General features: G+C 38.2%; 1 protein-coding gene and 1 long non-coding RNA gene across 2 annotated transcripts in view; one reads left to right on the forward strand and one right to left on the reverse strand.

Moving 5' to 3' along the window:
- LOC146308312 (uncharacterized) overlaps positions 1 to 18,872 on the forward strand; it is a 26,553-nt gene continuing 7,681 nt past the window's right edge. Inside the window, exons 1-2 of the long non-coding RNA XR_014772601.1 lie at positions 1 to 308; positions 6,578 to 6,749. This is a non-coding gene — a long non-coding RNA (uncharacterized LOC146308312). The remainder of the gene's footprint in view (positions 309 to 6,577; positions 6,750 to 18,872) is intronic.
- Positions 1,967 to 18,872, reverse strand: part of fyb1b (FYN binding protein 1 b) — a 19,854-nt gene continuing 2,948 nt past the window's right edge. Inside the window, 18 exon segments of the mRNA XM_084745516.1 lie at positions 1,967 to 2,254; positions 2,367 to 2,398; positions 2,542 to 2,575; positions 3,100 to 3,262; positions 3,553 to 3,652; positions 3,829 to 3,907; positions 4,244 to 4,284; positions 4,772 to 4,855; positions 5,027 to 5,102; positions 5,233 to 5,252; positions 6,368 to 6,485; positions 6,659 to 6,818; positions 7,321 to 7,441; positions 8,555 to 8,607; positions 9,041 to 9,063; positions 9,517 to 9,590; positions 9,845 to 9,980; positions 13,783 to 14,794. Coding sequence (XP_084601642.1) covers positions 2,232 to 2,254; positions 2,367 to 2,398; positions 2,542 to 2,575; positions 3,100 to 3,262; positions 3,553 to 3,652; positions 3,829 to 3,907; positions 4,244 to 4,284; positions 4,772 to 4,855; positions 5,027 to 5,102; positions 5,233 to 5,252; positions 6,368 to 6,485; positions 6,659 to 6,818; positions 7,321 to 7,441; positions 8,555 to 8,607; positions 9,041 to 9,063; positions 9,517 to 9,590; positions 9,845 to 9,980; positions 13,783 to 14,794 — 2,349 coding nt within the window. The 3' untranslated portion in view covers positions 1,967 to 2,231.

Below are 18,872 nucleotides of genomic sequence, written 5' to 3' on the forward strand. Positions count from 1 at the left end.
CCCAGGCAGATCCCAACCACAATGATGTCACATTATAAACACAAGTAATTAGTATGTACGATGTGCTCAACGATAAAACAGGGCGCATGAATCTCGCGAGAGTTTCTCAAATACAGGTTTCTCATCTATACAAAACCGTTTTTTCCTTGATGAACAAGTTAAAGTCTAATTTAAGCCACCTGAGCTAAACTTTGCTGCTAGATAAACCTTATTTATGAAATGTAAAACATTCTCGGCGGTTCTTGGTTTCTTTGTCTCTTTTTCACTGCAAAAAACAGACATTTTCAGAGTGGACTCACCAGCTTCAGGTAAGCTAATAATACATGAACAAAGTTAGCTAGCAAATAAATGTACAATTAGCCATTAAAATGAATACATAAATAAACAACTGGAAGGGTGATAAAAATTAACCCAGTTTATCAAGATATAGGGGTAGAATACGCCTTACTCCATACTGAATTCAAAGTTCATATTTAGCAGTAAAATGCATATAATCAATTCTTATGTGAGATGTGTTTATACAGTCATATCAAAGTCCTGCTGGGCACTGCTAGTAAGTTTGACTTCCCTGGAAACAGCTCAAAACACAATAAATATGTGTGATTCCAGGCAAATTTCTGTGGCCCTTAATCATTTAACATTTTCTTCACCTACAGTTACACTTGAAATAATTTATGTGATGTTTATGTCACTCATTTGGTTATAAGTTTGTAGTAGTCAACAACAACAACAATCAACAACAGTTTAGGGGTCATGACTTGGCTTCCACCTGAACTGTGGCAGCACCACCTAACCTGAGACAGTATATAATATATAATATATAATAGCAAAAATGTCCATTAGTTATCCAGTTTCAAATGTCCTTTGTCTGACCAGCCGTCCGAAATTAAAAAGATACCAAGTTAACAGTGGTGAAAAACATAGGAGAGCCATGGAAAAGCAAAATATATTCACAATAAAGAGGCTTTTATCAGCAAATCTTTGCTCAAAAAGTGATTGAAGGGGCAGCCCTGTAGCTCAGTTGGTAGAGCATCCGCCCCATGTATGGAGGCTGTTGGTCCTCTACAGCGGCTGCTGATTTGACTTGCCTGTGGTCCTTTGCTGCCTGCAGCCCCCCCCCCCCCCTTTCCTGTCTGCTCTTCAGCTGTCCTATCATAATAAAGGCAAAAAACCCCAAAAACATAACTTAAAAAAACAAACAATGCAACTTCTGCTTGTAATTCAAACTCCAGTGTTATTCATTTTTGTTTTTAGTTCCTGATGGCTGCCACTTGATGTCCTTGTTTCACCTTTTGCAAAAATGAACTCCACTGAGAAGATCATGATTGAGGTGCACATGGCGTGTTTTGTTGATATCTTGACTTGGAAAAACAAGCCAGTTGATATGGCGGTATTTAGCCAAACTCACATCATTAACCTGCACACATCTCACTCAAGTTTAGAAGCATCACACAACAGTGTATTGTGCATGTTATTGTGACTTATACTTATGGAACAGGATATCCCTCTACAGGCTCTTATTTTAACAACAGGACAAATTAAGATGTGCAGAGAAAAATCAAACACACATTGTTTTTTTCCGAAAATTGTATGTATTTATGTCATAATTGTATGTACAGCATTTTAGAGGCACTTTGGCACTAAGACAGGTATTAAGTCTACATGTGGAAATTTCTGTTGGCCTCACAGATAGGAATGGAATATACATACACTATCATATCATGGACATTGATGAAAAACAAATAGCAAGTAATGTTCACAACTCTCATTTAAAAACTATAAAGCTGCAAAAGATAGTGAAAGCATACATGTAAATACAGTGCTGTGAAGTTTCTAAAGGCAGTCATAAAAGGAAAAAAATAAGAAAACAGAAATATGCAAATACTGTTCTTCTAACAAATGTTTCACACTTTGCTGTGATGTTGTAAGTAGCAGAACCACATTGAATTGTTTTGTTTTGTTGTTTTTTTTTTTTTTTGAAGATGCAACATTTAAAAGGATGTAACTGTTCAAAGGAATTAAAACTAGTCTTATTCTCTAAATCTCTACATCTCTAAATCATTGTTATCATGTCCAATTTATTCAGCGATTCAGATTTTGAGCAATAAATAATGAAGTGAACAATTCTGTCTGATTATCAGGTTAACCAAAATGCAGCTCCCAATGTACATCATCAATAAATAACATGAACAATATCAGTGTAAAACAATAAACCCAGTGCAGGATGTTTCTCAGTCGTTGTCATAGATGCAGTCTGAAAGAAAATATTGATTTTAAAAAGGTTATTTCTTCTGTGAATCGTAGTTTAGGTTCACTCTGTCAATATGATATATGTAGATGATGAAAGATTAATAGGAATAACATACCATCTCCAATGTCATCATAGATATCACCATCACTGTAAACAAGAACCAAAGTTACAGTACAGACAGCACATTAACTCTGTTTCTTAGTGTGTGTGTGTGTGTGTGTGTGTGTGTGTGTGTGTGTGTGTGTGTGTGTGTGTGTGTGTATGAGTGTGTGAATGTTTGTGGTACTTACTCCATAACAATGTGGCTGGTCGCAACATAACCAACTGTAAAATGCAGACAGTCAGACGTTAATTTTATGGTGCAAACAATGAAAAAGCAGCATTATGGGAATCTTGAATACATGTATTGATTAATTTTGTTAGAGAAAATGAATGGTTGAGCAAGATTATTTGATGTAGGTTGTATGAAATATTATCTATAGTCAGTGTATTACATACAATATGTACCAGTCAGCACGCCTCAAGTTTGGAAGAAAGGAGAGGAATACCAGCATGGAAGATATACAATGTTTTGCTTTGGACAGCGTCAGCAAAAAAAAGTGTATTTAGACCAGCAGCTCCTGTGTTTTGCGAGGTAAAAGCATTGATTTCGTCGATGGAGTCTGGTTGAGCAAGAACGAACAATATTTGGCTTATATAATGGTGGTTTCCCTTTGGACAAGGCTGTCTTGCTTAGCTTCTGTGCTGATACTCCTGCTGCTTCTCCAAACTGAGCGTGTCGACCACCACTTTCTGTAGCAACATATAACATATTCAAACGATCCCTTTAATAACAAGCAGACACTCACATTTGCCCTCCTCGTTTCGGCAGGTCAGTTTGTTATCCACGGCTTTTACAATGACGTCAAGTTTTTCTCCTGGTTTGACTGGGAGCTCTTTCCCACTCCACTTCTTATTAGAAAGTGTTGGGATGATGGTCACCTGGTACAAAACCTGTATCTCCCCTTCATACTGAGGGAGATTAAAAATGACATAATCAGTGTTGAGATTTTTTATGACTATGAATACATTTATTTTTACATTCTTGATAGCACATAAAAGTAATTTTAAGAAAGCTTAACTTTATATTGACATGCATGATTATTCTCATTATTCTAGTGAATTTGGATTGAAATTATTGTTAGGTACATTTAAATTAGGGAGCAACTTTTTTACACTAGAAAGCTGTTTCAGGTTTTTCAGTAGGTGTGATCCTGGTCACAATAAAATGATTGGATTAACAAGCAGACTTAAAAACACACTTTAAACTTTTTCCTGAATTCTTTCTCCTCTTTCTCAAACTTCTTCTGCTTCTTTGGGTCCATCTCATCAGTCTTGTTTTTGCCTTTCAAGGTTGGAAGGCTGCAGAGCAAAAAAATATCCAACCATAACAAACACAAACGAAAAACAACAGAAACTTGAGTAAATTATTAAATGTTTTTGTTTAGTTACTTATTCTTTAGTTACTAATATTTTTGTAATAAATACACCTGAAATGAAAATGGATCTATTTAGCTTTAAGACTGATGTAACTGTACCTGCTGAGTGGAGGAAGGGGAGGTACGTTCTGAGAGTCAACATCGTCATATATGTCCTCATCAATTGCTGGTGGATGATCTGTGATAACACATGGAAGAAGTCAATGATATGAAATTTTAAACTTTGAAACTTGACATTAACATGCATTAATCTTAATCACACAACATACTGTAGCACAAAAATCAGCTGCCACCTGTAAAGGATATAAAAAGGACGTGTGGGGCATTTTTCATTTCTTTCAAGAGATAAAATTCAGCATTGAGGGAGTTTTATTTAAACTGACCACAAGGACTTGCTATAAAACAGTCTTAACTGAATACTGTTGACTTTATATTGCCTACGTAAGCAAACAAAACCATAAGTGATCGAAGACTGGCTATTTCTATATCTTTATTTTTAATGTCTGAGTGTTACCTGAATTCCCCTCTGCAGTAAACTGGCTTGGTGGAGGCACTCTGGCACAAGAGAAGAAAAATACATTAAAATGTTACATAATTTATATCATCAGTTAAAAGTGGGTTAATATGATTCAAATCAGGCCAGATTGTTAATCATATTCATGAATTACAACACAACATGATATTAGTATACTTGTTAAAACGTGCTTTTGACAGTGTTAGCAGATGATGCCTTGATTTTCTGAATAAGTCATATAGTTAAGGCATGCAAATGACTCCAGAAGGTTAGTAAAATCACAGATGATTAGCTGCACTGATTGTAATCAGAGAAACAACACTAAGATTTCATCTGTAAAAGAAACATCCATCATTGTTATTCAGTGAGAGGTTAAGTGGTTGATCTGATTGGGGGAGAAAATCAACATTCAACTTCATCTGAGAGGAATTGTTGAGCTGTTAAAAGGGAAGTGACAGCTGAAAGATTAGGGATTAAAAACAGTGGACAGTAGATCTGTAGTCAGTCTTACTACTGAGTGTATTTTACACTTTAGTGCTGGCAGGACGTCTGTTTCGGTCAAACATCCGCAGGAAGCCACGGGGCTTCAGAGAAGACCTGGGGTCCGTGGGACTAGAGAGCCAACCGAGGATGAAAAGACCTGCATTTCTTTTTCTATTTCATTTTTGAATCTTTCCCATCTCCATTTAACTTTCATATTCTGTCTTTGTTCTTCTTAAAATAGTTCAGACATATAGTACTGAAACACTTAATTCTGATAAATAAATAAATCAGTGTAGCTACCTGACTTCCAGGTTTGGATCAACAACGTCATCATATATTTCTCCTCCCTCTCCTCCTGGTAGTGGGGGAAGGACAACTGCAGGACAAATTTATCATGTGATTAGTGACATGTTTTATTAGTAAAACAGTCTTTACATCATCAGAATTTAAAGATTGTAACTGAATATAATGAAATTAATTGTAATATAGTAAGATTTTAAACATACCACCTGGTCCTTTCATCCCACTGTAGAAGAAGAAAGAATTCATATCAAATTATTTCTTATACTTTAATTTCTCACTATAGATTTGAGATGTATTACATGAGGTTAATGGGATCCAAAAGTAAAACTTTTTTTTATGTGTAGTATAACTCAGCTTTTAATTCTTCATTCTATAAATTGAATTTGTTGAATTAATTCTACAGTTTGAATCAGTTCAGTTTATAGTAATTGCTCAACATTTTTGGAGATACTTGTGATATTTGCTTTTGGACTTTATTTTACTCTTGACAGAGTCAGTCTAGCGGTTTCCCTTTGTTTCAAGTTTTTGTGCTAAGCTAAGCTAACTAGCAGCTGGTTGTATGAGAGTGGTTTTAATTTGGTCATCTAACAGTTGAAATACATGGGGCGTGGATGCTTAACATAGGTGGAGCAGGGGCAGAGTTTTTAGCTTGGTACTGAATTAATTAACTAGGTTGCTCTAACTACAGTATCATGGACACACATTGATTTGATTGATTTATTTTAATGTCCAAAAGGTTGCTCTGTAGCATTGCATTGCCTCTAGTACAATAAGCATTATAATAAGCATTTATTCTAAAAATTTTTAATTAAATTGTATTTTTTTGTACATTTTTTTCACACATCTATATAGTTTTTACCTGTTGGAGGCCATGCATCCACGCAAAGAAAAAAAAATAGACTAGCCGCGTTAATGAGTGGGTGCACATGGCTTCTGTGGTCAGTGTAGCAGCTTCAAATGACTACATGCATGTATTCTGCACGCATTTTGCAATAGACAGGTCTCACTGCATCTGTGCCCCATATATTTGTTTAACTCTTGGCAAGAAAAAGAATTTAGATAGTTCCTGAAAGGAGAAACTTTCCTTTAAGATTTTGGATCAAACCTGGAACAAAACACCACATTGCAGTGTCCTAATAAAGCTTTCTGAACATGTCACCTCATATTTATGGGCATTCTAGTACAGAGAAATGTGAGGTTTTCTTATTGGCAGATTATAATGAGAGAAAGTTTTCTGGCACTGGTGGCTCCAACCATTTCACTTGTCTCCATTCTTACAAAGGTTTGTCTGTGTGACTAAATAACATGGAGTTAATAAATAATTGACATTCTTGTTACCTGTTATCAGGAGCCACATCAATGTCATCGTAAACCTCAGGGTCGTACACCTGTTGAGCTTTACGATTCTTCAGAGTGTTAAAGTCAATTTCCACTGAAGTGGTCTTCACATAACCAACTGTTGGAAACAAAGAGCGAAGTGAGATAATGATGTGATCCACAAAAATGTGGTTAAGAGGTGTAATAAACAGTCATATCCTGTATTTACAGATGGGACTGGAAGACATGAAAAGATGACAAGCAAAGGCAAAAAATAACTGAAGAAAACCAGACGAATGAGGGATAACTTACTGGATCCATCTTGCGTCCTTCCCAACCATTTTCCCTCTGGGTTGCCCTGGACACGGATGATGTCCAGACAGTCTCCCTGCTTAAGAACAAGGTCAGTCTTGCTGCCTCTGCAGTCCACACGAGCCTTTCCTTGGTGGATGGTCTCCAGGGGGCCGACCAACTAACGCACACACAACCAAGCACAAACAGATATGCAAACACACACAGACAAATAAAAAAAGATTATTACATTTATTTATCACGTTTAAAAATAGAACAAGAGGTTTTTCACTTTTTTATTGAGCCACAAAAGTCACAGTTTCATATCTGTCTATTAAAGTGAGACTTGGAGATGGGTAACTTAACAGTTAGCTTAGCATGAAGGGTGGAAACACATACTCCCACACATACACATACTCACATTTCTGTGTTTGGATGAAGCAAACAAGGTTTGATATGTTAATTATGAGCTTTAAAAATGTTGATAGATTTTTTTACATGTGGAAAGAGCCAGGATAACACCCCTGCTTCTAGTCTTTATGCTGAGCAAAGCTAAATACTTTTTGGATCTAGCTTCACAGCTAGCATACAGACATGAGAGTGGAACAATCTTCTGTTTCCCAAACTGTTCCTTCAAGGTGTTGAAGCAGACGTAGCTGAGAGTTCCTGTTTAATTTACTCACTTTGAATTTCTTCCTGGCATCTTGTTCCTTCTTCTCACGTTCCTTCTGCTCCTTCTTCTCAGCCTCCAGGCGTTTTTTCTCCTCCTTTTCGTCTTTCTTGTCTTTTTGTTCCACCGCTTCCCTTTTTAGAGCGAGAGAGAACACGCCAGAGATTCATAAATAGGCAGTAAAATATAAGTTATGAAAGATTTGATAGATAAACAAATGCACTTGCAAGATGTGGCTTACTCTGTGGCAGACCACACTGAAGTTGATTGAATTTTTGTTGTTTCATGACTGTCACGCTTTATAATGGCAGTGGTTTGAGATACATGTGTTGATAAACAGAAAAATTATGGTTTTGGTGCACTTTTACAACGGTCCCCAACTGCGCCTACAGTGTTGCATTGAACAGACATCCAAACTTTTGGATGATATTGATTTGATCAAAACTGTTAAATGTGTACCTAAATTATCTCTCCAACATATCCCAAAACTGGGAGAAATTGTGGCTTTGACACTGAGCTATTGATGTTAACAGCTTTGAAAATGTCAAATATTGAACTTCACCCTAAGACACCCCTAAGATTACAAAACACTGTTTTACTATTTCACACACACACACAAACATGTCTGCATTAGCATAAAATGTCTACTTGAAAACCTGCAAATAAATACAAAGAAATAATATTTGCATTTATTTGCAGTTTTTCAAGTAGATAAATTCTGGAGGAAATTCATTGATTCATGATTTCCATTTAAAAGCTGTTTCAACCTGTATTTAAAAATGACTCCCTGAAGGAAGGAGAACAGTTCTTTGCTTCTCTATTTTCATAAATTGAAAGTACAACAAGTGAGAATGAATGACTTCTTGAAGTGTTGCAAAACAACCACCAGAGTGCGGTGCTGGTAGAGGTAGACATGAACACAGCTGAACCGGGATGAAAACCAATGTTTAAGTGATGCAGCTCACAGAATTGAATTATTAAACGTGCTTGTTACCATATTAAAATCAGTGAAGGGTTCAGAGACAAATTCAGTTTGTGCTAGGGCTTTTAAATATACATAAACATGGAATATCCACAACCTAAAAATATTCAGTTTAATGTCATAGAAGAGTAAAGAAACCTTAGAAGATAATTGAGGATTACTTGAACTGTTGAAACTAATCAATTAATCAATTGTCATGTATCAGTCAATTGTTGCAGCTCTAGGGAATAAATAGGGAAAAGTTTAACAAAGGACATTCTCTCACCATCGTTCATCAAGATCCTCATACGTCTCTCCATCATCATCATCAGCTTCCTCCTTGGAAAGAGAAATCATGAATGAAAACTAGCCGCTGACTCTGTCATTGACTCAAATGTGTTTTAGTATAGTCAGTTCACTTTGAAAACTCATTTGTCAAGATTTATTTATTTATTTACTTAGCTAATTAATGTTTATTTGTAAAGAGATGAGTACGTAGCAACAAAACAAACTTAACAATAAATGTGAACATTTAAAAACACAATACAAGGCACAAACTACAACACACTCAAGCAGCATAAAAGACAAAAAAAGCGGCATCAGATTGACTATGTGACTGATCTGTTTGAGTTTGAGTTTAAAATGCTCCAAGTCAGGATCCACAGTAAACATGTACTGAACACCTCTAAGGTTGTTATGAACATGCATGCGTGTTGCATCTGCACATGTAAGTGTGCGTTTATGTAAGTGAAAGTAATTCAGCTCGTCTCACCTTTGCCCTCTGACTCGGATGACCTGAAGAGAAACAATGAATCAACATTACAAGAGGACTTGATCATTTTGAAATAGCTTCAATTATCACAATGTGACTTACACTGAGATCAGATTATCTGTAGTGTTTCAGTAACCATTACATAGAGTTGCTCAAACATTTTATCTCTTGATCTCTTTTTGTAAAATACATTTCAGACAGTTACAACTAAACAAGACAACAGTTTCAAAGGTTAAGCAGCTGACCACAAAAATACACCTCAGACTCAGTAAAGAGACAGACTGCTAAAGACAGACTGCTAAAATAAGATGGCTAATATAGATTCTTTTGTTTGTCTCATCTCATCTGTAAATATGGTACAATGTTCAGCATCACATAGGACTCCTCTGTCTTCCTGTGATGCTAAAAACATAAACCACTTGCAACATATTAGTCATGAGGCCTCATATCAGATCAAACAGTGACCATTACTGAACCTGTGGATGGTGGTAGAGGTGGAGGAGAGCTGTTGAATTCATCAACATCGTCATAGAAGTCCTCTTGCTGGATCCTGAAAAGCACAGTCGGGATTTACCTTTTGTTAAGTGGAATAGATTTATCCAGAAAACATACAGTATTAATCATTTGTAAGCAGGGCGACTAATGAATGATTTTCTCAAGAGATTACGTCTTGTATTTTTGGCTGTTGAAGTGGAGCAGATCTACCAGCCGCCTGCATATTTTACCAGCAGTTGACTGGTGGTTAGTGTTAATTTTGAGCATGGCTTTTAAGTGTGTTTGTGTGTGTGTGAACATGTGACTTACATGCTTCCAGGGTGTCGTGGGGGCAGACTAGGTAATGCAGGCTGAGGGGGTTGAGACGGGGGCATGTGGTTGCTATGGTTACTGGGGTGTGAGGACAGAGGAGTTGGGATGGTGGGTTTCTTAAAGGCGCCAGGACCTGTAGCAAAAACACACAACGTTAAAAAAAAAATAGAGAATGTAGGTGTCTTTACCACTGCCCTTCAGTGACTGTCTCACATACGTAGTACATATACTACTATATGCCTTTCCACTGCAGGGACCAGGGTTTAAATTGGGACATTATTTCATGCCTACAAAAACTCCCTGTTCAGGAGTTACTACTTTCCGAAAATACAAGAAATTTGGGGGTAGGGCTTGCAGTGCTGAACATTTCTGATTGGCTAATTACTCAGCATTTTATCTCAGTCACAATTTCAAAAAATCAGGAGAAAACCAGTTTGACTGTTGTTTATTGTGCTTCAACACATCAATATGGAGTTACAGAAAGAAGCCTATGAGTAGATCTTTAGAGCGTTGGGAGTTTTTTGGACAAACGTCGAACATCCAAGCAGGTGGGGGTGGATAAAAAAAAACATACTGGGAGAATCACTGATTCTGTTGTTGTGATTCAATTATTGAAATTGAAACCTCATTTTGATCAATTTTGGATTTAATATTGACACTGTGACATTCCTACATATGACAGATATGTTGTATATTTTATTGTTATATTGATTTTGTTGCTGTATGGTCACACAGGACGTTTAAAAACAGCCGTTGCTTTTTCATCAGTGCACTATTTTGCTCAGTCTTTGCTGGTCTTTAGGCTGCAGTGGAAACGCAGACAACAACGGGCTGAGGGGACCTTTTAGTTCCTTGAAAAGTAGTTCTTGGGACATTATTTTTTTAAATCCAGAGTGAACTGGTTATGGTCCTGACCTGCTTGTGCAAAAAAAACCAAACAAAAAAAAACAATTAAAGAGATCACATACATTATTCTGCCATACAGATGTGAAACTCTGTGAATTAAGCAAGATGTCAAATGGTCAGCTGATCTGACCACAACCGCTTCTTAGGTTTGAGTCTTTAGCATCTCACTGTCCCTCCCCTTACGTTTAGTTATATCCTAATAATACTTAAGATTTTACAAGCTCATCATAAGATTTGTTTGTAAAATTTCAGTCTGCAAATTACTAATGCAGTAAAAAGTAGAATATGTGCCTCTGAAAGGAAATACGACATATTTCGATATCAATACTTGTATTGGAAATGCCTCAGATGCAGCCTAAAATGCAGGATCAGTTAGTTCTAATATGGTGTCAAGTAATTTATCATCCGTGAAATGGGACCCTGTTACATCCCAGTGGCATTCTGTGTGCTTTTTTTAGCCTGAGCCAGGTCATTTAACAATACCAGCAATCATATCTCATCCTTACAGCTTTAGGAGAATACGGTACTAAAGTAAATGAACTCATTTTCATCCCACCATTGCTCAGGAGCATGCCTAACTTTAACAATTTACCCTTTAGTTAAAGGCCAATCACAAGTAAGGTAGGCAATGCATATTATGTGGAACTCTAAAACCTAACACTTAGCAGAGTGCATAAAATAATGAGAAGGTGGGAGAAACTATATAAATGACTTGTAGAGATAACCGTGTGACAGCATCAAAACTTGCTCATGTTTTATGATGCATGTTTGTCTACAGTCCCTCGTTCACCTCTGACTGGATACGAGTTCAGGTCAGGAATGTGTCTAAAAACAGAGCCTCTCACTCGAAACTATCCCTGTTTGCTCTAACTTACTTCCCCATGTGATGAAACAAACTCAGCTGTGAGCATGTCAAGCGAGGGGGGGAGGAGAAAAGAGAAACTGGACAGGGAACCAAATAGAGGAACAAAGTGTGTTTCTGTGACTTTGGTCTCTTATCTGAAGCTCTGAGCTGAGCTGTACGACAGAAGCTTTTGTTTAACTCGCACTAATTTTGTACAGAACGTACAAAATGCAAACTGAGATGTTGCATAAACATATCTTAAAACGGTTGGAATAAATGGACCTTTGCTTTTGTGCGTACTACAGTGCATAAGCAGCAGTTGTTTGAGTTGGTCAGATAACACAAACTAAACTGCAGATTACACATTGCTAACGCGACTGAAACCACACCAACTTGTGAAGCAAGTCTTTTTCACACTTCTTTTTCACAAACCCTGTCCTAAGTAGCTCTGCGAGTGGTAGAAAGGAAATGCACTTGAGACAACAAAATAAGAGGAAACCCTATGTTATCTGTCCTGCAAAATGTTTGCCGCCCTCCGTTTTTGAAGCAAGCACCTGGCATAGCTGAGAGAGAGCATTGATTATCTTAGGTTTTGTGCTTGTTCATTTGGAAAGAAATGATGCTGACATCTTTTGCAGTGTTTGTTTTGCTGTTTTTGTTGCATAGTGATTGGAGGCAGGGAGAGGATCAGTGACATCTCATATTAAATGGAAAACAAAATATGTAAATGCAGCCAGATATAGGCTAGATCAGGTGTTCCTGCCTGTGGGGCCACCTGTGTCTCGTTTGACTGCCAGAATTTCTCTCCTAAAATGCTGCTTCTCTGTCTCACCCTGCAATGAGGTGGTTAAGTCAATGGCTCTTTTGAAGCATGGACCTCTGTACAAATTATGTATCCAAAAGATTACAGAAAGTTCAGTCCAAAACCTACACTGAAGGCTTTAGAAATACAACATTAGTCCATAAACCCCACCCCAAAACCCCACCCCCCTAAAACATTTTTGACCAGGGACTTAGGACCTCTTTCAGTACCGCAAACAATAAAATATCTGTTAATTATTAGTATCAAAAGTGCAAAAGTGCTCATTCAAAACCTCAGATCAGTTTAGTCTTTATTATTCTGCTTGAAATTTGACTTGCAGCAAATTCAGACAATGTTAAATAACTTTGTCTGCATTTAGCACTGTGTGCAGGTTGTAATTAAAAAAATATCCTATTTCGTGTGTCCAGAACTTTTTTAAAGTGGCATCAAAAGAGGTATTGAGCATACTGTTGTAGTGAAGTTTAAAATTCTGTTATCATGGCAACTCTGAACAACTATCTGCTCAACGGTAAGATTATTGGACTGTCTTGTCTTATTGTTATTTTCCCCATTTGTTTAGTCTAATTGTTAAAAAAGCTTTTCTGTCGTTTTTTTCTGCCCACATGAAGGTCGAAATATTGTTTACTTTAAGGAATATAATGCTGGTGGAGGAATAGTAAGTTGCTTTATATTTTGAACAGAACAGAACAAGAACAGAACAGAACAAGTCAAAAATGAATTGAACATTAAAAAAGTGGGTGTCGATGTACCATGCTGTCACTAAAGAGGTATCTGTTGAATCGTAGCTCCATGCTGCTGGATGTCATGATATTAGTGGTTGAAATTGGTTGATTTGAGCCTATTTAAATATGTCATATTTTGTTTCACAGGTATAAAGCATGATTGGATCTTGATATAAGAACACTTTTTTATGTGTTTTTTATGTCCCTAACTTAAAATGTGTTGCAGTTCATTCCAGTCGTAACAACTCTATAGTTTTGTGTCTGTTCATCAACCCAGCAACACCAACACCACTGAAATTAGGTGGATAAATAAGCAGCCACAGAGCTCTTTTCCGTCTGCAAAAATAAAACTCTTTGCTACATCTAAATTAAGATGCTCACTTGAGTTTATCTTGAACCTAAGAGTGTGATCACACAGTTCTGAGTTACAGTAAACTGTTATTTTAGTTGTGCCTGTGACTACACTTTAAAATGCAAGCAACTTTGTAATGAATTGCACCAAACTGATGATTGATTTCATCTAATCTAACACTGATATTCACACACTAAATTGATTATGCATCTCGTAATCAGAAGTTCTGTTCATGGGTCTGTGATGTCACTTTGAAACAACAAAACTGTTCATCCAAGTCCCACTTACCGTCATCCGAGGCCTCAGCACCTCTTTTAAAGTTCTCCAGGTCGACTCTGGGGGGTCTGTTGGGCTTGGCAGGAGGAGGACCCAGAGCTAAACTGTTGGGGAGGGGGTTACGCTTGGGGCCTGAAGTGGCATCACCGTTAATGCCACTGGCCTGAGGAGAAGGCTTTGGTGGCTTCTTGAAGCTGGGTTTTTTATTGGCTGGAGGTTTGGGAGGAGGGGTGGAGTTAGTAGCAGTGAGTGGTGGTTTGCTGGGTATGTCTGCTTTCACACCATTATCTGACTGCTCCGTTTTGTCCTTTTCCTTGTTGAACATATTCTGGGCAGCTTTGAAGTTGGATGTTGGCTTAATAGTGGAGTTCGCTGGAAGTGGAGGTTTGTTCGCGGTGTCTGTGTTAGTTCCTGCCGTCTCCTCATTTTGCTGAAGTAACTTTAAAACACTGCTGCTCGGTTTTTGTTGTAAAACAGGTGCTTTGGGTGGTGTGGGGCTGGTTGCACCCCCGCCACTGTCCTCTTTCACCCAGCTGGGCTTGGGGGTGCCAGTTGGTGGAGGTTTTGGAAAGGCAGGTTTGGCGTCAGACAGGGTGGAGCTGAGTGGGGGCTTGTTGAGAGGGGTAGGCTTCTGTCCAGGACCTTTAGCTTCAGGAGCCTGTGAAAAAGGTGGCTTTGAGGGCAGGTGCTGTTTACCAATGAAAGGCTTGCTGTTGGTGTTGTTGTCCTCCTGTGCGTTTCCAAACCGGCTTGCCAGCACTTTAGCTTTGTTTGGCTCATGGGCGTCTGTGTCACTTTTAGCCGATACTGTGTTTTTCAGGAAATTGGGTTTAGGAGGAACATTTATCGCACTGCCTGAGAGGCTCTCCAAGACAGGTTTCTTTGTTTGTATGGGTGGGCCGGAGGAGAGTGTGGGGTGCAGGGATTGTTTGGGCCGTCCAGCCGGTGTGGAAGAAGTCTCGTCAGTGCTCGCCCCAGTCGTCTGGAAGCGTGCCATGATGGCCTTTACATCAGCTTTGTTTTGCTGGAAAGAATGGAAGAGGGCCAGAAGGAGAGTTAATAACCAGTATACAAAACTGAAAATAAAATGAGGTGCTGTGCATGCTGGAATATGAAATGACAGAAACGAAAACTGCTGGATAAGAGCAAAAGAGGAATAAAAGAAAACAAGATGAACAATTCATCAGACTGACTTCAAAGCTTCGAAGCAAGTTGTGTGTGTGTCACCATCACTATGTTATTGTCAATAAAATGTTTGGACCACCCAGGACTGGTGCTTATACCAAATAAATCTGTAGATGCTCCAGTTTAAGATGACATGAAATTTTTCTGCGGATGTTTTTGAGCCACAACAAATACCAAAATGTGGCCTGCAACAGACTAGGTAGACCTTGTTTTTAGCTTAGCAGTTATCATTGACTTGAGCCATCTACCAGTTGTCTGGGGATTTCTAAATGCAAGGTAGTTGTTTAAACCTATACCCCTCATATAATTTCAATGATACATACTACCGGTCAAAAGTTTTAGAACACCCCAGTTTTTCCATTTTTTATGGAGAATTATGCAGTTTAATGTCTCATTGTGCTCTGAAATGAAAGGATAGAACAAATAAACAATTGAAGTTAAAAAATAAATCATGGAATCAGTTTATAAACCAAAATGTATTCTAAACCTTTGACTCGTCAAAGTAGCCACCTTTGGCAGATATAGCAGCTGAACACACTCGTGGCATTTTTTCTACAGTGGAAATCAAATATTCTTCAGAAAGTTCTTCCCAACTCTGTTGCAGAAGTTCCCATAAATGTGTGGCACTTGTAGGTTTCTTTGCTTTCACTCTTCTGTCCAGTTCATCCCAAACCAGCTCGATGGGTTTTTAGTCTGGAGACTGTGTTGGCCACTCCATGTTTTCAAGCTTACCATCTTGTTCTTTTTTCCTAGGTAGTTCTGGTATAGCTTGGACTTAAGTTTTGGGTCATTATCTTGCTGTAGGATGAATTCCTGACCTATTAGGTGCATACCAGAGAGTACTGCATGGCGCTGCAGAATGCTGTGGTAGCCGTTTTGGTTCAGGGTGGCTGTCACTCTGTACAAGTCACCGACCCTGGATCCAGCAAAACGACAGTCAGTCCATAACACCTTCTTCCAGTCTTCAGTAGTCCACTGGCAGTGTTTCATGGCCCAGGCAAGCCTCTTTTTCTTATTCGGACGTCTTAGCAATGGCTTTCTTGCTGCAACTCAACCTGTCAAACTTGCAACTCGAAGTCTTCTCTTCACAGTTGAACCTGAGACTTGCTTACGACGACCACTATTAAGTGTGCTTGAAGCTGTTGTCCTGTGAGCTGTCTATCACACAAGGTGTTGATTCTCATAAACTTGTCTTGTGATTCTGTTGTGGCTTTGTAGGTGCCAAACCTCTTCCTGTCAGAGATTCCCCCAGTTTCTGAGTGCCTTTTGATGGTAAAGGAAACTGTACTCACTGACACCTTGACTTTCCTCGCTATTTCTCTGTAGGAAAGACCTACATTTTTAAGTGTTATGGTGGTCTGCCTCTCTTCCATTGTTAATTGCCTTTTTCTCGCCATTTATATAGCAACACACTACTTTCTGCAGTACAATGATGTTCAAATAATACTCATGAGGGTATGGTACCATAGTGTGTTCAAATACTACTTTTATGCAGACAGAGGGGGTTGTAAGGAATCAAGAAAGGTTGGGACACCTGTAGGAATTGGTAGCACCAACTTTCAAGGCTTGATCAACCTCCATTGCTGCAGAACACCTTTTAGTTGTTAACCCATTTCTTGTTCCCTGTAAAAGGCCTTTTTGTATAATTCTGAAATGTTTTCAGTTTTGGGTAGCCTTACCATCTTTTTTTAACCTCTGGCAGTTCACCAATTACCTTTGTACCATTTCAAGCTATTCATTGGACTTGAACTGCTTGAATTTCAATAAGAAACTGGAAAAATTGGGGTGTTCTAAAACTTTTGACTGGTAGTGTACATTGAGGAAATAATGCTCTCCCCGCATTCTCCTGAGTAGTGAGCACACAATTACATGTCACTGCCTCAGAATGATGGGACTATAATTATTTCCAATGGAGCTGCCTCCTAATAGTTGACTAAACAGTTAGTCAGTGAGAGGAGTCTTAGTCACCCAAATTTTCATTCGTTCATTTGTCAGAAAAAAAACACCTCATTTTACATTTGGAAGCTGCACCTTGCCATTAGGTCTGGGGGATAGTTGCAATGCAGACCTTTTCCTTTGTGAAACTGGAATCACCAGTGCACTGTTGCTAATGGTGCTGTAGCTACGTTAGCTAGTTAGCTCAATTAGTGGTCGTATTGGACTGGGATACAGCCTCTGAGACTGATGGAGGTTTGACGACAGGGAATACAGCACCAAGATGATTTATAGTTGCTCGACCAGGGCTATGATTCCAGGGAGGATGAAGACATAGTCGGGTCAGGCAGGGACAGGAGGCAGGAAGCCCTTAGTATTCAAAATACTGTATTTAAGAACAGAGTCATCTTCATTTATCAAATTAGAAGCTCTTTTCTATGATATTGAAACTGTTGTATTTTTTTTTTTTTTGGTAATGTCGTCTACAAATATGAAAACTGGGAACCAAATTCACATGTACATCACATGAGATTAAAATGTACAAATGAAAAACAAATGTAATATCAGAAAAGAGCAGCTGAAAGCATAGGAGTGAAAATATTTACTAAGCAATTAAATAACATAGCTCAGCATTGTGCAACAGGTAAATAAAGAGCTTTATTACTTGTCATACCACAGTTTGTATTGCCTTATGGCCGAAACACGCTGGTTAATGATAAACCTTAAGCATATTCTCCAGTCTAGGTAAACAAAAGGTGCTTTTTATCAAGTGTTTGTGGTTGAAGAGGAGGGGGGGGTGATATTTACAATGTGCTTGTTTTGAGGTTGAATGAGTCATGGAAACAAAATGGTTTGTAGTATGTTGCAGTTCTGTTTTCTATTGCACTGAAAATTTGTCTAGTTGGTGGTTTCGCTTCAGCTGTAATATGGTGTAAATGGATAAGCCATTTAAGCATCTGGAATCTGAAAGTCTGGGCTACCAGAAGTGAGGAGAATGACCAAATGTTGGGAGAGATGCAGCACTGTAGCTACAAGTTACACCCAAAATGTGGCCAAAATAGCAGGATTGATTCAGTTTCATACAGCTGTTTCATAAAGTGTCATAATGGACTGACCAGCTAGCAGGCACACCTGTTTTAAGAGGCTGGTTTGACTGGAGTGAGAGGCATCACACCAGGAAGTGGAGATAAGAGCGAGAGGACACAGAGTCACTGCTATTCCTGTAGCAGAGCTGTAAAAGCAAGGAAAAACTGTACAGCGGAAAGTACAAATGTACTGTATGTAAAAAAAAAAGGGAAGTACAGTGAGTGCTGGTTCTGATTAACACATTAACACTCAGCTAGATTATTATAACCCACACCAAGTCATGCAGTTGCCAGTAAAAAAAAGCCACTGTGTGATCTTTTAACTAGAATTATATTGGATATGATGTTTATGACCAATGAGAAGCCAGGTCAAGCTTATCTGTATAGCCTGATATCATACAGGGTCTCTGAGTGAGCTTTTAAATCTGGACAAATAAGAAAAAATTAAAAATCCAGTTTCCAGATTCTTGTCTTATACTGACATCTGTCCTCTACAAAGTATGCTTATACACTTCTAATTGTTTTTGGTTTAAACTGTGTTTTTTAGAGAAAAGTTCTCTTTTACTGTAGAAAATTGTTAATCATTCTTTTGTTGCTACAAGAAGATCTAGGAAAATCATTGTTTGGTTGGAACATTTCACATATTTATCTTTTTCTTAACCTCTGGAACCAGTTCCACAGACTTCTCCAATATCCATCCATCCATCCATCCGTCACCCAAGACATGGCTGAAAACATTGCTTCAGTCTGATTTTTATATAGACATTAAAGGGTAACTTCAGTATTTTTCGATGTTGACCAGTGGCAGTGTAATGTTTTGGGGCAGTTTCGCCCATCAAAGTACATCCACTAAAAATGCATCTTTTTGCCAGTAACAGGCTCCAGTTGTTATTTTAA

Source organism: Lutjanus erythropterus, chromosome 20, assembly GCF_056507025.1.
Source record: "Lutjanus erythropterus isolate fLutEry1 chromosome 20, fLutEry1.hap2, whole genome shotgun sequence".
NCBI lineage: Eukaryota > Metazoa > Chordata > Actinopteri > Lutjaniformes > Lutjanidae > Lutjanus > Lutjanus erythropterus.